The 12635-nt window shown below is 40.7% G+C and overlaps 1 protein-coding gene across 6 annotated transcripts in view; it reads left to right on the top strand.

Annotated features, from left to right (window-relative positions):
* FARP2 (FERM, ARH/RhoGEF and pleckstrin domain protein 2) overlaps nt 1-12635 on the top strand; it is an 84182-nt gene that overhangs the window by 51559 nt on the left and 19988 nt on the right. For all 6 annotated transcript variants that reach the window (XR_015700293.1, XM_087738557.1, XM_087738554.1 and 3 more), the window contains one exon: nt 8067-8245. Coding sequence is in view for 5 of the 6 variants with exons in the window: in XM_087738557.1 (XP_087594683.1) it covers nt 8067-8245 (179 nt within the window). In the remaining variant the exon portion in view is untranslated. The remainder of the gene's footprint in view (nt 1-8066; nt 8246-12635) is intronic.

The following is a 12635-nucleotide window of genomic DNA, read 5'->3' as shown; positions in this document are numbered from 1 at the left end:
TTTGCACAAAACATGGGTCATAGAATATTCTCTGACTTATCCACCACCCGGTTAAACATTGGTAAACTTTACTAGTCTGTGTTATCTATTGTGTGTAGACTGTAATTTTAAAGTACTCATTCATTATTCCAAGTAATACATGCTGTATATTTCCTGGGACTTATCATATTTTATCTTAGGGTGGAATAGGGCAATATATTGATCTGCTCTCAACTTTCACTTTAATTTCTAGTGGATTTCAGAGTTGCTGGATAATACCAAGTATTGATCTCCTTTTTCCTGTGTATATTTGTATTGTGGTCGTAGGTGATTTTTTTTTTTTTTTGGTTGGTGGCTTGGTTTTGGTTTGGTGTTGGGTTTTTTGTTTGTTTTGGTGATGGCAGTTTTTGTTCAGTTGCAGATCTTGATAAGGGTAAGATTTCATGAAGACACTAATAAAAGTCATTATAATTTTATTATTTTTGATGCAAACCTGTCGGTAAGTCATTCCCATTATTGTCATTTTGCAAAAAGTTTTAAGCCATAATTATCTGGTATTGATTGAATGAATGAGTATACAATACAATTTTCATTGTAGTCCTTTAGCTGTCATTACCTGTAGTTTTTAGTAGATCTTACATCGCACTTGTCACAAATGCTATGTGTATATGTATGGGTATACGTACGTATACACTCGGTACGAATATGGGGAGACTTTACAGTTCCAAACATGTATCATAAAATCCACTTAATTTATTATCTGCTCATGGGCTATTGTAGGATTACTCCACTGCATGAGCTGTAGCTTTGCAGGTTTCAAATTTGGAGCATGGTTAATTGAACCTGGTTTGTGGGGAAGGTGTTGCTATAAATTTTCCAAAGTCACAATATTCTGCTGTTGTTCAAATGCACAAGGCTTGGATGGCAGCTAAGAGCACAGCTTGTGACAGCCCTGTGGATCGGTAAGAAACACGAAATGCCCGTTTATCAATACGTACAGGGGTACGTGTGCCTTGGTTAGAGCGACTCCCTGGTTAAATAGGTGCTACTCTTTTCAGGAAAGGATTACGTTCAGAAAACAAAGAGAGCTGGAATTTTGTAATTGATCTCTTGAACTTTATCTTTTATACAGTAAATGTTTTATTGAATTACATGTTGGGATTTTTAATATCTTTATGTCTGTTCAGATTGCCGGTTATGAACCTACAGATTTGTACTAATTCATAATTTTAATTGTTTATGCAATAAAATAAGGAAAACTTTTATATAAATGACAACGTGGGCTTTTTAGCTTTATTTTTCGTTACCCTTGTGTTTGAAATAGAATAAATATTTGTTCTCCTAGCCAAGGCATCTTAGAGTTTTATTACCAGATCTCTCCAGGCAGTTTTCCTCCTGTACACCTTTGTGAAAGTAGAGCACAGCTGGGTCAACTATCAGAGTGTTTTCAAATTACTGTTTTGTGCAGACCTTTTGCTGGGGATACACATGAGACTAAAAGGTTTCATTACAGGAATTACATTTATTGTGGAGACATTTTGTTTTAAACTGGTATGTCCCTCAAACTCTCTCCTGTATATTTGTTTTTATTGGAAGCCTGTCCTTCATTGTAAACACAGGGCATGGAGGCAATTGCATGTTTTCTAGGTTGAAAGTTCTCCTTCAGGAGTCTGACCAATGTATGCGTAAATCCTCTTTTCTGAATCATGTAAACATTTGCTTAAAAAAAGTCGGTAGTACTTGCATAACTAAACTGAGCATGTTTCTCGGCTAGTTTGAATTGACAATTTTTTAAAATTCTTCTCCATATTGTGTTTGCTGAATTATAAAACAATGAAAACACCCACTCCAAAAAACTTTCAGCAAGGAGGAATTACTGGGCGGAATCAACTCTAACTTCCTTTTGAACATCAGGAGATTTTATATCACTTTATTACAGGGGTTGAATTTGATTAACTTTGCTTTGATTGTTTTTGTTGCAAAGTTAAACCGATTTTACATAGACTTAAGGAAAATACATACCTGACATAAAGAAGGGATTTAGGTTGAAACGCTGACCGTTCATTTCAGCAATGCTGTGAACAGAGGTTTGTGCAAAGTCATAGTTTGAGCATGGGCAGGTCAAAGCTATCAGTACAGCATAAAGAGATTTCTGCTTAACACTGTGACAGTATAAAAGTTTACAATCTGCAGTCTATAACAACAGATACGTATTCTTTCTTGCCTGCAAATAGCATAGCCTTTACAAGGGGGGGGAAGGTGGCAAAAGAAGGGCAGTTGTTTCAGATCCTGAATATAACTGTAAAGCCAGGACCAACGTTAGGACTTTCTACATTATCACGTGTATGTGTAACTTCACAGGTACATACAGTTTCGCTGGGGCATATGCCAAGTGCTATAAACATGGTCTGACATTTAATGCGATCTGTACCCATTTGAGGATAAGAAAGAAAGAAATCTTTGAATTCAAAGTCTCAGATGTTTTTTTTAGGCTCTCATATAATTTATTTCTCAAGATTCTCTGTCTCCCAACTATCCCTCATTGTTTTAAAGGGAAGATTTGCAGGGGAAAAATGTAGTAGTTGTGATATTTTGAAATAAGGAAGATTGGGGATATTCAGGATTTCAGTTGTAGTACATTAGCTTGCACAGAACACTTTCACTCTAGAAATAATAATTAGGTCCGTGCATGCGATGGGTTCAGCAGGGCACTGGGCAGGAGGGGGCTCTGAGTGGGCTCCCATCATCATCTGGTCAGCCACTGCAGGGCTTTAGCATAAAAAGAATCTGTTTGAAGTAGTAGTAATAATAATATAATAATAAACTTCATGTTTAAGGGGAATCAACCAGTGAAATGCAGGAGGCACTCCCTTCTGATGAGTCAAATTGCTAACATTTGAACCTCACATAGCTTTTAGTACATTCAGTAATGCTCTTTCTTGTCGGGATACTATTTTTGTTGTCTGTCTTTGAATTGTTTTAAGCATTCAAGTGTAAAGCTTACAGAACCAGTACTTGCATTTTATTTTTGTCAAGCTTTGCACTCAAATCTGGCTTTCTCTGTAGAGATTGAATTTAGACTGAAGAACAGAAATACCCTCTGAAAGATAACTGAGAAATGATGCCAAAAGCTTATTATTATCAGGCTTGTTATCCCAGTGTAAACCCACTGAAGTCTGCTTCTGCTTAAACTTATAGTAAAAGCTAGTCCATATTAATATAATTAGCAAAACCTGTATTCTAATGAACTGGCCTAGTCTCCTAGTGGGAGCTTTTACCATTTAAAATTGTATTAATCTGGGAGGAAAGCCCATGGAGCTGAGTTGCGTGCTTCTCTTTTTCTGAAACAACAGATAGCCAGTGATCTTGCTAATGTAAGGTATGACAGATCCTAGATTTGATATTTCATATTTGAAAATCAAACTCTCATCTTGCAGTTAGCATCACCATGGCCACAGTGATTTTTTTTAGTCCAGATTCTGCCTCAGACCTGGACCACCTCCCTTTTCCTGCTGGAGCTGAACGTTTCCCAAAGACTAGAATTTTTCCAAAAGAAACAGAATTTTACTTTGCACTTCTAAAGGTATACAGTACTGACAAGGGAGTGGCGGGGGAAAGGCAAAAGCTTTTTCTGAGTGTCAGCAAATATACTTCTGAAGGCACACAGAAACATGAGATGTTGGGGTTTAGCATACCAGTTTTCCAGAGCCACTTTTAAAATTAAAGCTGCAATTAAAACTCAGATACACAATTTTAAGTCTTTTGTTTTTTCCCCCCATTTCCTTTTGTGGGAGTTCAAAGGCATGAAATGTCATCTCCCTTAACTATTATATAAGTATGCTTCAATTTAGTTTGGTTTATAACTACAAAAAAAAATAGAAGTCTTAGTATATATATGGACATCTTCTAGCAGTTTATTAGAGTAAAGGCATCACACAACTGATTTCAGACAACAGAAATTTAGAGGCTCCTGGTGGTTCAAATAACAAAATTTAGTGTTATGGTTAAGAAAGTAATCTAGCAGGTTTACTCAACTTACGCATTTATTTATTCTTACTCAATTGTTTCATTTGCAGAAAATAGTTGTAATTTTTCATGTATCAGTTTCTTTTTACTCTCGAAGCTTGATCAGGAAGGTGGTTTCATCTCCCTAGCGTGTCGTCTGCTGCTGTCCTTAATGTGAGACCAAAACTGGTTTATGCTAGTGTAGTAAATTACAAGTCAGACTTAAAACCTGGCTGCTGTATGCTTTCTTCGTTGCTTTCTTTGGCATTGCTGATTGTTGTCGGGTGATAGTTTTGCAAAATTTTCCTTCACTACCCATATCTCTGAAGTTTGCAAGGAGTAAAGAAGTATTCCCTGTGAAATGCCTGACAGGTTAGAGAAGATCTCTGCTGTATTTCTATTAGCAAGGCAAATAAGAATGGATTTTGGATATTGGACACTAAATAGATGTATTGAGGGGAAAAAAAAAAAAGGAAAACAGTCGTAGTTAACTGTAATAAAGCCAGTAGAGGCATTTGGGTACTCTTGAAGAAAATACAAGGTAAGATCATGATTACAGCAGCTGGCTTAAGGTTGTTTTGTAATCTCATAATGAACTTCTCATGACTGGTTTTGTATAATATTCTAAACATACTTCTTTTTCAAATTTGAGTATGAACTTTCACATCTATATATACACTGAAGATCCTGTCAGTAAAAAGTAGAGTGGACAAACATTTGTATGAAGTCATAGTTTTATATATTTATATTTCTATACCTGGACAAAAGAAGGGACAGCATAAACAATAATAAAACAATTTAACAGTATTATACAGTAGCTGTGAAAGATAAGGCTAGCATCCTCACTGAATTCCATAGCTGTATTCATGCAAACTACACTGCTTTTGCAATGTTTTACTGTTAGACTTGATTTTTTTTCCCAGTTATATGCATGCTGGTCTTTTTATGAAACTGTGGTTTTGTTTTCTTAAGGATACATGGTTATAACTACATAGTGTAATTAACTAAGAAGTTAGTACTTTTAAAGATCTTTGAGTATGTGGAATATTACACCAAACTGTCAATTTTTTGATGTTTCATTGAGTTAAGTGCATTTGTGTGTGATGTGAAAGCAGAAATTTGTCATGTACAGAATGCAGTCGTGTCTGTGAGGGTCTAGGTAATGTCATTGAATACCCATGTCATTGCACGGAAACCGTGACTCCTACTTGAGATGTTTGTGTTATGACTTACATGTAGAGAACAAATTTCCACTTCATGCAGAATGTTGAAACATGGAAACATCCCTCTCAAAGAGTAGTCCCATTTAATATACCTGGAGGATGCTGCTGCCTGCAGGGCAGGGAAGACCTCAGTGCACCAGGGTTTGATGTCAGAGGAAAGCATTCACACATTTTGATCTTCGCACCAATATTTTTACCTGATTGGGAGTTTTCTACACTGAACAGCTGTGGAAGGCAGCAACTCTTGCTCCAATCTCTGTACCTCTTACCCACTTGACTGAGAGCTCCCCCCCCTTGCTGCTCTAGTGGAGAAATACTGTTGGATTATGAGAATGAGAATTTTGGTACACGCTTGTAATGTCATCTGCCAGGATATGCCATCAAATGGAATTTATATCAAACATTTGAACAAATGTTAGCAAAAAAGCTAACCCAAGCTGCTCCATGGCATTTTATAGTCCTTTCTAGAAAAGATAAATTTCAGAAGTTGCATTAACCTCAGAAAGTCCCTTTGCAGAATTTGCCATTTAAGTTGGCAGCCTATTACAAGTTGAGCTGTAACAGCTCCTTCCTGAATTCTTTATTGCTTTCATCCTAGGGAAATAAAGAGCAGGCTACAGGGTATCCTCCTATAGCTATTGGTGTGCAGGGGAAGGGCACTCCTGCCCCCAAAGAAGCGATAGGCATTTGCATCTGTAAGTGAGCCCTCTCCCAGGCTTGGGAAGAGGGGAAGCCCTGTGCTTCTGCATCATAGGTTCTCCTTTTTGTTTCAGGCTTCTAGAGGAGCTGAACTTGCCTCTCATTTTCATAAATCACTCTGGCTTCGGGCAATGGGGTTCTTACTGACAGATACAAATGAGCAAGTGTTTGAAATGAATTTAATGTCCAGCTTCTCCTGTTGGAGGTGATTAGAACAACTCGACTGATGTAGGCAGGCAGTGGGGTTTAGCAAGTTATATCCCTTTTGCTCCCCTTGTATCTGAACATTTGGTCTGTCCAGAAGCAATTCAAGTTACAAATTCTGGAATGTGTCACTACATCATGTTAAATTCCAAGAATTTACAGAAGCTCCTCACCCCTGTAAGCGTGTAGCTTATTTGTTTTTAAGCTGTTGTTTCAGCATCCCTGACATGTAAAAGCAAATTTCCAATAAACTCCTGTCCCTGTATAGGGGAAACAAATGCCAGACATTGTTGCTTTCCTGTGCTAATATTAAAAGCAGTGGGAATGAAGAAAATGCTCAGGAAGAAACAAAAATTTGCTCCGGAATGGCTGTGCTTGACTAGTGTATTAATAGTTAACTCCGCAGCCTCGATGATCTGAATCTCTTCCAGGTGACCGAGTGCAGCACTGTTTAGCTTCCTGCATTTGTCAATGTGAAAATATGCGCCTGGCTCCCTCGCCATTGTCACGCTGCCGGGTGCCTTGCAGTGGTTTTGCTTCCTGAGCCACGGAGAGCAGCCGCTCCTGCCAGTAGTGAATCGAAAAGCTCCCAACTTCTTCTCCTCCAGCACGTGTGTCCTGTGTCTGTGTCGAGAGATACTGGATATCCACGGGGGCTGATTTGTTTTTTAAAGACTTTTGGGATGATTTTTAAGTAGTCTGGGAATGGATGAGTTGGCATTTTTGGCTTCGCTGTCGATTTTTCTGTTTGCCTTTGGTCAGGTGATTTAGCCCTTGCTCTCTGCTTGTAATGCACAACAAATCATGCTGGGGAGGGTTGCGAGCGTGGATGAGGGTTTGAGCAGCGCGGTGACAGCGGTAGATACTGAACTGCTTGGTACCCATTCAGTTGCCTGATTTGATGAAGCTTGTCTGTTTATCATAGGGAAGATGAGAAAAAAAATAGGTGAGGTTAGGTAGGAATTTTGTGGGCATAGTGTGAGTAATTGGAGTGTTTGATGCATTTGTTTGGTCCCAAAAAGCAGATCTTCTTGAACTGTCATTTTCACTGTGAACCCCCGAGGGGTGTCTGCATGCTCTTTCTAAGGAGTCTGCAGAGGACAGGAGAGCAGCTACTGTTCATAGGCTTAAATTCACTGTAATGGTGTCTTATGCGTCAGAAATCTCTAAAGGGTCCACAAATGAAATAATAATATAAAAAAAGATCGACAATTAATAATCTAAAACAAAGCAGTGCATGTTACTCCTGCTTCAAACAGATTTTGCTGTGCAAGAGGATTGTGTCCATCCAATTCATACTCAGTGCTGCAAAATTGTTTTTCTTTGAGATCAGTAGTCTATTCTATTCATATACTTAGAAGAGCCAGGAATGAAATCTCATGCATGGTCCCTTTTTGTATAGCAATATGTTTTCATCTCCTGTCAGTACAATTTTGCAAGATTCCCTGATTTCTGAATATATTTTTAATGAGCTTTATCTTCTGGACTTTTTTTCTGGAGTGGAGAGTAGTGGAATGATTTGTCCTAGCTTTTCCTTGGGGTGAAAAGTAAATCTTATTTTAAAAAGGAAAAATTAAAAGCTGTATTCTTGTTGCTGCAGTATAATCCTATGTTGCGAACCCTGCTGCTACTCAACAAAATCCAACAGGATTTGAGCACTTTATCCTAGGCACTAAAAAATTTATCCTTTCTCTTAAACGCAGTTGTAAAGCTGTGTGCCCTTACTGTGCTGCCACATAACAGCTGGGTTGCAGGGAACAATCTGTTTGCTTTGAGATATGCACTTAAGTCTTTGGATGTATGCGCCTTTTTCTCTTCTTTTCTTTTGCCTTTTTTTAATAATGTGAGATTGCAATTATGGTTTAGAGTAACAGCGGGTAATAGTCTTAGATGCAGTGTCTTTGAAACTATTTTCTCCCCTTTTCCACTCCATCTTCTCATTCTCTTCCCACCCAGGCCTCCCAGTGGACCATCCTCAGCTCTCTTCCCTCATGCTGAAGAGTCCCCTGGGCATGAACCCGGTGTTTCAGGTGAATTTGAACACAGCCGGCCAGGGTTCATCTCCTCTTCTGAGTCCTGTCCTTAGTGATGCTGGCAGTGCCAAGATAGAAGAGGATGACGAAATGAAACGTAAGGTAAGGTAATGATGTGACTGGAATTTATGTCACGAGAAAACTGATCGTTTCAGGTGAGGACCTTTGCTTCCTGGTCACTGAATGTTGATTGCATTATATTTTGTGGTAGAACAGATGTGTTTGGTGGTGAGTGTTAAAAACTCCATGCCGAAGGTTTGGTCAGGTCTGTTTAACTTGCTGTTGTGGCTGGAGTCCCCGCTGCCCTCTTGGTGTAGGGATCTTCTCAGCCTCAGCTGCTGGGACCACCTCCTGCTGTTTTAGCAGTAACCACTGCCAGGGGCCCCAGCACGGCAGGGAGCTGTGCTTGAAATCTGTCTTCTATACCTGAGAATGGAAACGAGTTCAGACTGGACATTAGGAAAAGGTTCTTTACCAAGAGGGTGGTCAGTCCCTGGGACAGGCTTCACAGGGAAGTGGTCATGGCACCAAGCCTGTCAGAGTTCAAGGAGCATCTGGATGACAGTCTTAGTCATATGGTTCAGTGTTAGGCAGTCCTGCAAGGAGCAGGGAGTTGGACTCAATGATCCTTATGGGTCCCTTCCAACTTGAGATATTCTAAGAGACGTGGCTTCCTGAGATGAGCTGTTTGGGGGAAACAGTTGATATGTATTTGCTATAAAACTAGCAGTGCACTTGGTGCCTTTTGGGCTGTAATTATTACATTAGAATGTAAAAAAACCCCTTGTCTTTGTGCTGAGACTATTGAAAGGACACTCCAAAGCAGGTGAATTGTTCAAGGTGATTCTCACCAGGGCAGTACTCTGAAAGGCTGGTGGGGGAGGTGGCTGTTGATTCTGGAAATCGGTTGCCTTTGGCTCATTGAGTAATGAAAAATTGTGTCACATGTTGAACCTGGCCTTGTCTTTGGTGAACGCTGTCATGTTTAACCCGTGTCAGCTCACTGGACTGTGCTGTCAGTGCAAAGTGCTGTGTGTCATTAATGAAAATGTGTTCTAAAATAATTTCATTTACCAGCGTAGAGAATAGTACAGAGCTACCATTTGTTAATTATTATAAAGTATGTTTTTTCATAGGTTCCTTACTTCCCACGCAGTCTCACCACGGTCTCATTGGTCCATCTCACCATGCATTGGTCCTCCAAGCCATTCTTTCTAATCATAATAGGACCTTTAGAGTGGTCCTGAGGTATCTCCTCTTGGGCTGTAGAGGACCTGAGCTCAACTTCAGCTTTCTCAGCAGCGGGCATCATGGTGAATCCTCTTACACACAGTCAGTCACAGGCTTGTTCAGCAGAGCTGGCTGTATCATTGAAGCTGCCCTCTCCATGGCCGACTCCTATGTCTGGTCAGAGGTGGACAATGCTCTGGCCTTGCGGAAGCTTGAGACTTGCTTTCTGAAAAGCGGGGGCAAAAATGCCTCTGACTTTTCTGGGTGCAACAAGTCTCAAAGCAGGAACAACTTCGGGTCTTCAAGATGTGCTTATGTCTAGGTACTGATTCTTAGCCTAGGCTGCTTTTCTTTCTTTCCACCAGTAAGCACTCGTTGCCTTAACTGGGAACTCCCCAACATAATGTGAGGTTTTCTTCACCCCCATGTAGAGCTCAGGATTCACCCTTGCTTTCTCAGGTAATCCTAATTATAAAAATGTTTTTGTTCTGGAGGCAATTCCACCTTTAGTCCTTGAGACATGAACTTCAGCTCCTCGCTCTGTGCTTCAGCACCACTGAGCCAAGGCCTCTCTACCCCAGTGCATCGTCTATATCTATACCCTCTTGTGCACTGAACGCTGCAGAGACTTTCTGAAAGGTGAAGTGGTGGTAGTCCACAAATTCTGACCAAGGTCTCCCAGGAGCTTCTCCAGAGTCTTATGTACTCTGTGCAGCAAGCCTCCTCTTGTCTATGCGGCAAAGCTGATGTACTGCTTTGTACTGACATCTGATCATGTGCTTTGGGGAGAACTGGCTTTGTGTGCCTCCACACTTTTTCAAAATGACAGAGATGGCCAGATGTCAATGTGTGATTCGCATTTTCTTTTTTATCCACACTGCACCATGTTATCAGGCTTTCACAGTGGTTGCCAGCAATAACAAGAATCTGCAACCACAGAACCATTGAGGTTGGAAGGGACCTCTTGAATCTTCTAGTCCAGCCAGCTCCTCTTTCTTAAGCAATGACTCCAAGCATTTAGATGCACTCAGGAGAAATAAATGAGTGTGTGTGTATACATACATTGACACATGCATTCTTTGACTACTTTTCAGATGTGGATAACAAATTACCAGACTTTGCCTTTGTAGGGGCATGGTATACAGTATATGACAAACTGCACTCCACAGAACACTGTGTTTCTCCCGGTAAGATAGAGAGGTCCACCTAACGGCAGACTTCTGTGACCATTTTTCTGCAAGCTGCTTTGCTCCCCTTGCCTTGCCTTGCCTACTTTCAGAGAGAGAGAGAGAGAGAGCAGCCAGGTTTGTTGACTCTTTGGTACTTGAGAAGGATCCAGGACCTTCCATTACAGCGCAAGGAAGGCTCCATCATCCAAACTCTGTTCCTTATAGAGTCAGTGCTCACACTGTAATCTATAGTTTTAATCTCAAAGTTACACTTCTTTGAATGTACTCTCAAAGGAGAAACCACCTTGTGTGCTTTCTACTCCTGCTTTTCTGCTCACCTCATCCAATGTTCTGGTTGTCTTACCTCTGTCAGGATCCTCAGGCAAGAAAGTCACAGGCCCATGCTGTTTGCTGTCTTCACTATATCTTTGGGTGCTTCTTGGTGCCAGCAGGTGCAAGCTTGCTCACTCTTGTTTCATCTCAGTTGATGGTCTGGAGATCTCTGCACCATATGTCCTGACTCATATGTACCCTGATGCTCAAGGTACATACAGAAATTTCACCACGAGCAAAGGCGCCACTCTGGATTTAGTGCTTCCAAAGCTCACTTCTCCCATGATTGCTCCTGAACACTAAGGGACTTTTCTGAGATCTGCCATGCAGCTTGGTGGAGCCAGGTGCTGCAACATGAAAGACCCAGCAGCTCTTGGCAGGACAATCCTGCAGGCACTCTTCTCCTGGAGCCCCCAAGTAACTGAGTCAGACCATGCAATGCTGTTAACACCACCCGTAGTGTGGACATGGTATGAATATATGCTTGCAGGAGAGTGGAAGGTTTAACCAATAACTGGGATTTGAGCAACCCACAGAGTTGCGTTGTTTCCACCCACCTACCCCCAACTGTCAGCCTCCCTATCTCAGCCTGTGGTTGATTCCATAACCCAGCTTTGCTTTGCCTTGGGAAACTCTCTTATTTTTTCCATAGAGGTTCATCCTTCATCGGCATTGTGCGCTACAACATCTATCCTGTGGAGAGCCCAGGAGGAGATGTACACAAAGCTATGTTACACAAAAACCATCTCTGTTAGCAGTAATTCTCATATCATGTAAGAGACTGCTGAAGTTATAGTCAAGCTAGCATGTGTTGTTCCATTGGTTTATGAACAGGCTGTTTCAGAACGGTTAAGTGCTGCAGGAGGAAGCTGGTAAGCAAGATAAAAGAGCTGTGTCACCTCGGTCTCCAGGGAGATCAGAAAAATGATGTCATATCCTTTGGGAAGAGGCTGTTTGAGAAGGATGCCCACTGAGGTTCAACAGCATTTTGAGGGTCTATGAGGCTACAGTCAGGTAAATAGCCCAAGAGAAAAATAAAAAAATACCTGAAACCAAGATTAGGACTTTCCATGACACCATGTACCTGAGACAGGTATGTTAAGAGGATGGCTATGGAGGAAATAGAAGTATGTCCTCTTGTACCCCTAGGGAGGCAGTTGATGTGTGAGACTACAGTAACTAGCATAAAATAACCTGAAAAGAGGCAAGACAGTTTCTCAAAATTAATTATTTGGGGGTAAACACATCCAGGGATTCAATGTGGCTAAGATGGACTCAATAGATACATTACTGGGCAACCAGGAAAACATCATCTACGTCAACAATATTGCGATGGAGGATTTAGAAGCACTGAGTAACTCTGCTGGTGGCACTGGAGGGCATCTCAAAGCGTCTCTCAAAAGAGAATTTGTTATTAACTTGGTATGTACAAGGAAAAGGGAGAAATAATTTTCAAAGCTGTGTTACCTTCAAGAGGGACAAAGATAGGAGAAGGCCAGATTTTCATGTAACTCAGATGGGTTTGCTGTCATTTATTTTCACCAGGTGAGGATTTGGCACAAAGCTGCATCACAGCATAGTGAGCTAAGGAGGCAAAGCAGCATCTTAGCTTAAAATGTGATTAGTTCCTTAATATTACTTATGTGATTTTTTTAATGATATATGTTTTCAGACTAACTCTGATTGTGGTTTGTTGCAGCTGCAGAACATCTTTTTTCACTGTTTCATTCCTTTGTGCTTCCATGTCCATTCTGTCTTCT

Source organism: Nipponia nippon, unplaced genomic scaffold (genome assembly GCF_047370975.1).
Source record: "Nipponia nippon isolate SJK-2023a ecotype South Korea unplaced genomic scaffold, ASM4737097v1 scaffold_7, whole genome shotgun sequence".
NCBI classification, from domain to species: domain Eukaryota; kingdom Metazoa; phylum Chordata; class Aves; order Pelecaniformes; family Threskiornithidae; genus Nipponia; species Nipponia nippon.
The sequence above is the reverse complement of the archived record's forward strand: the minus strand, read 5'-3'. Positions and strand labels throughout refer to the sequence as shown.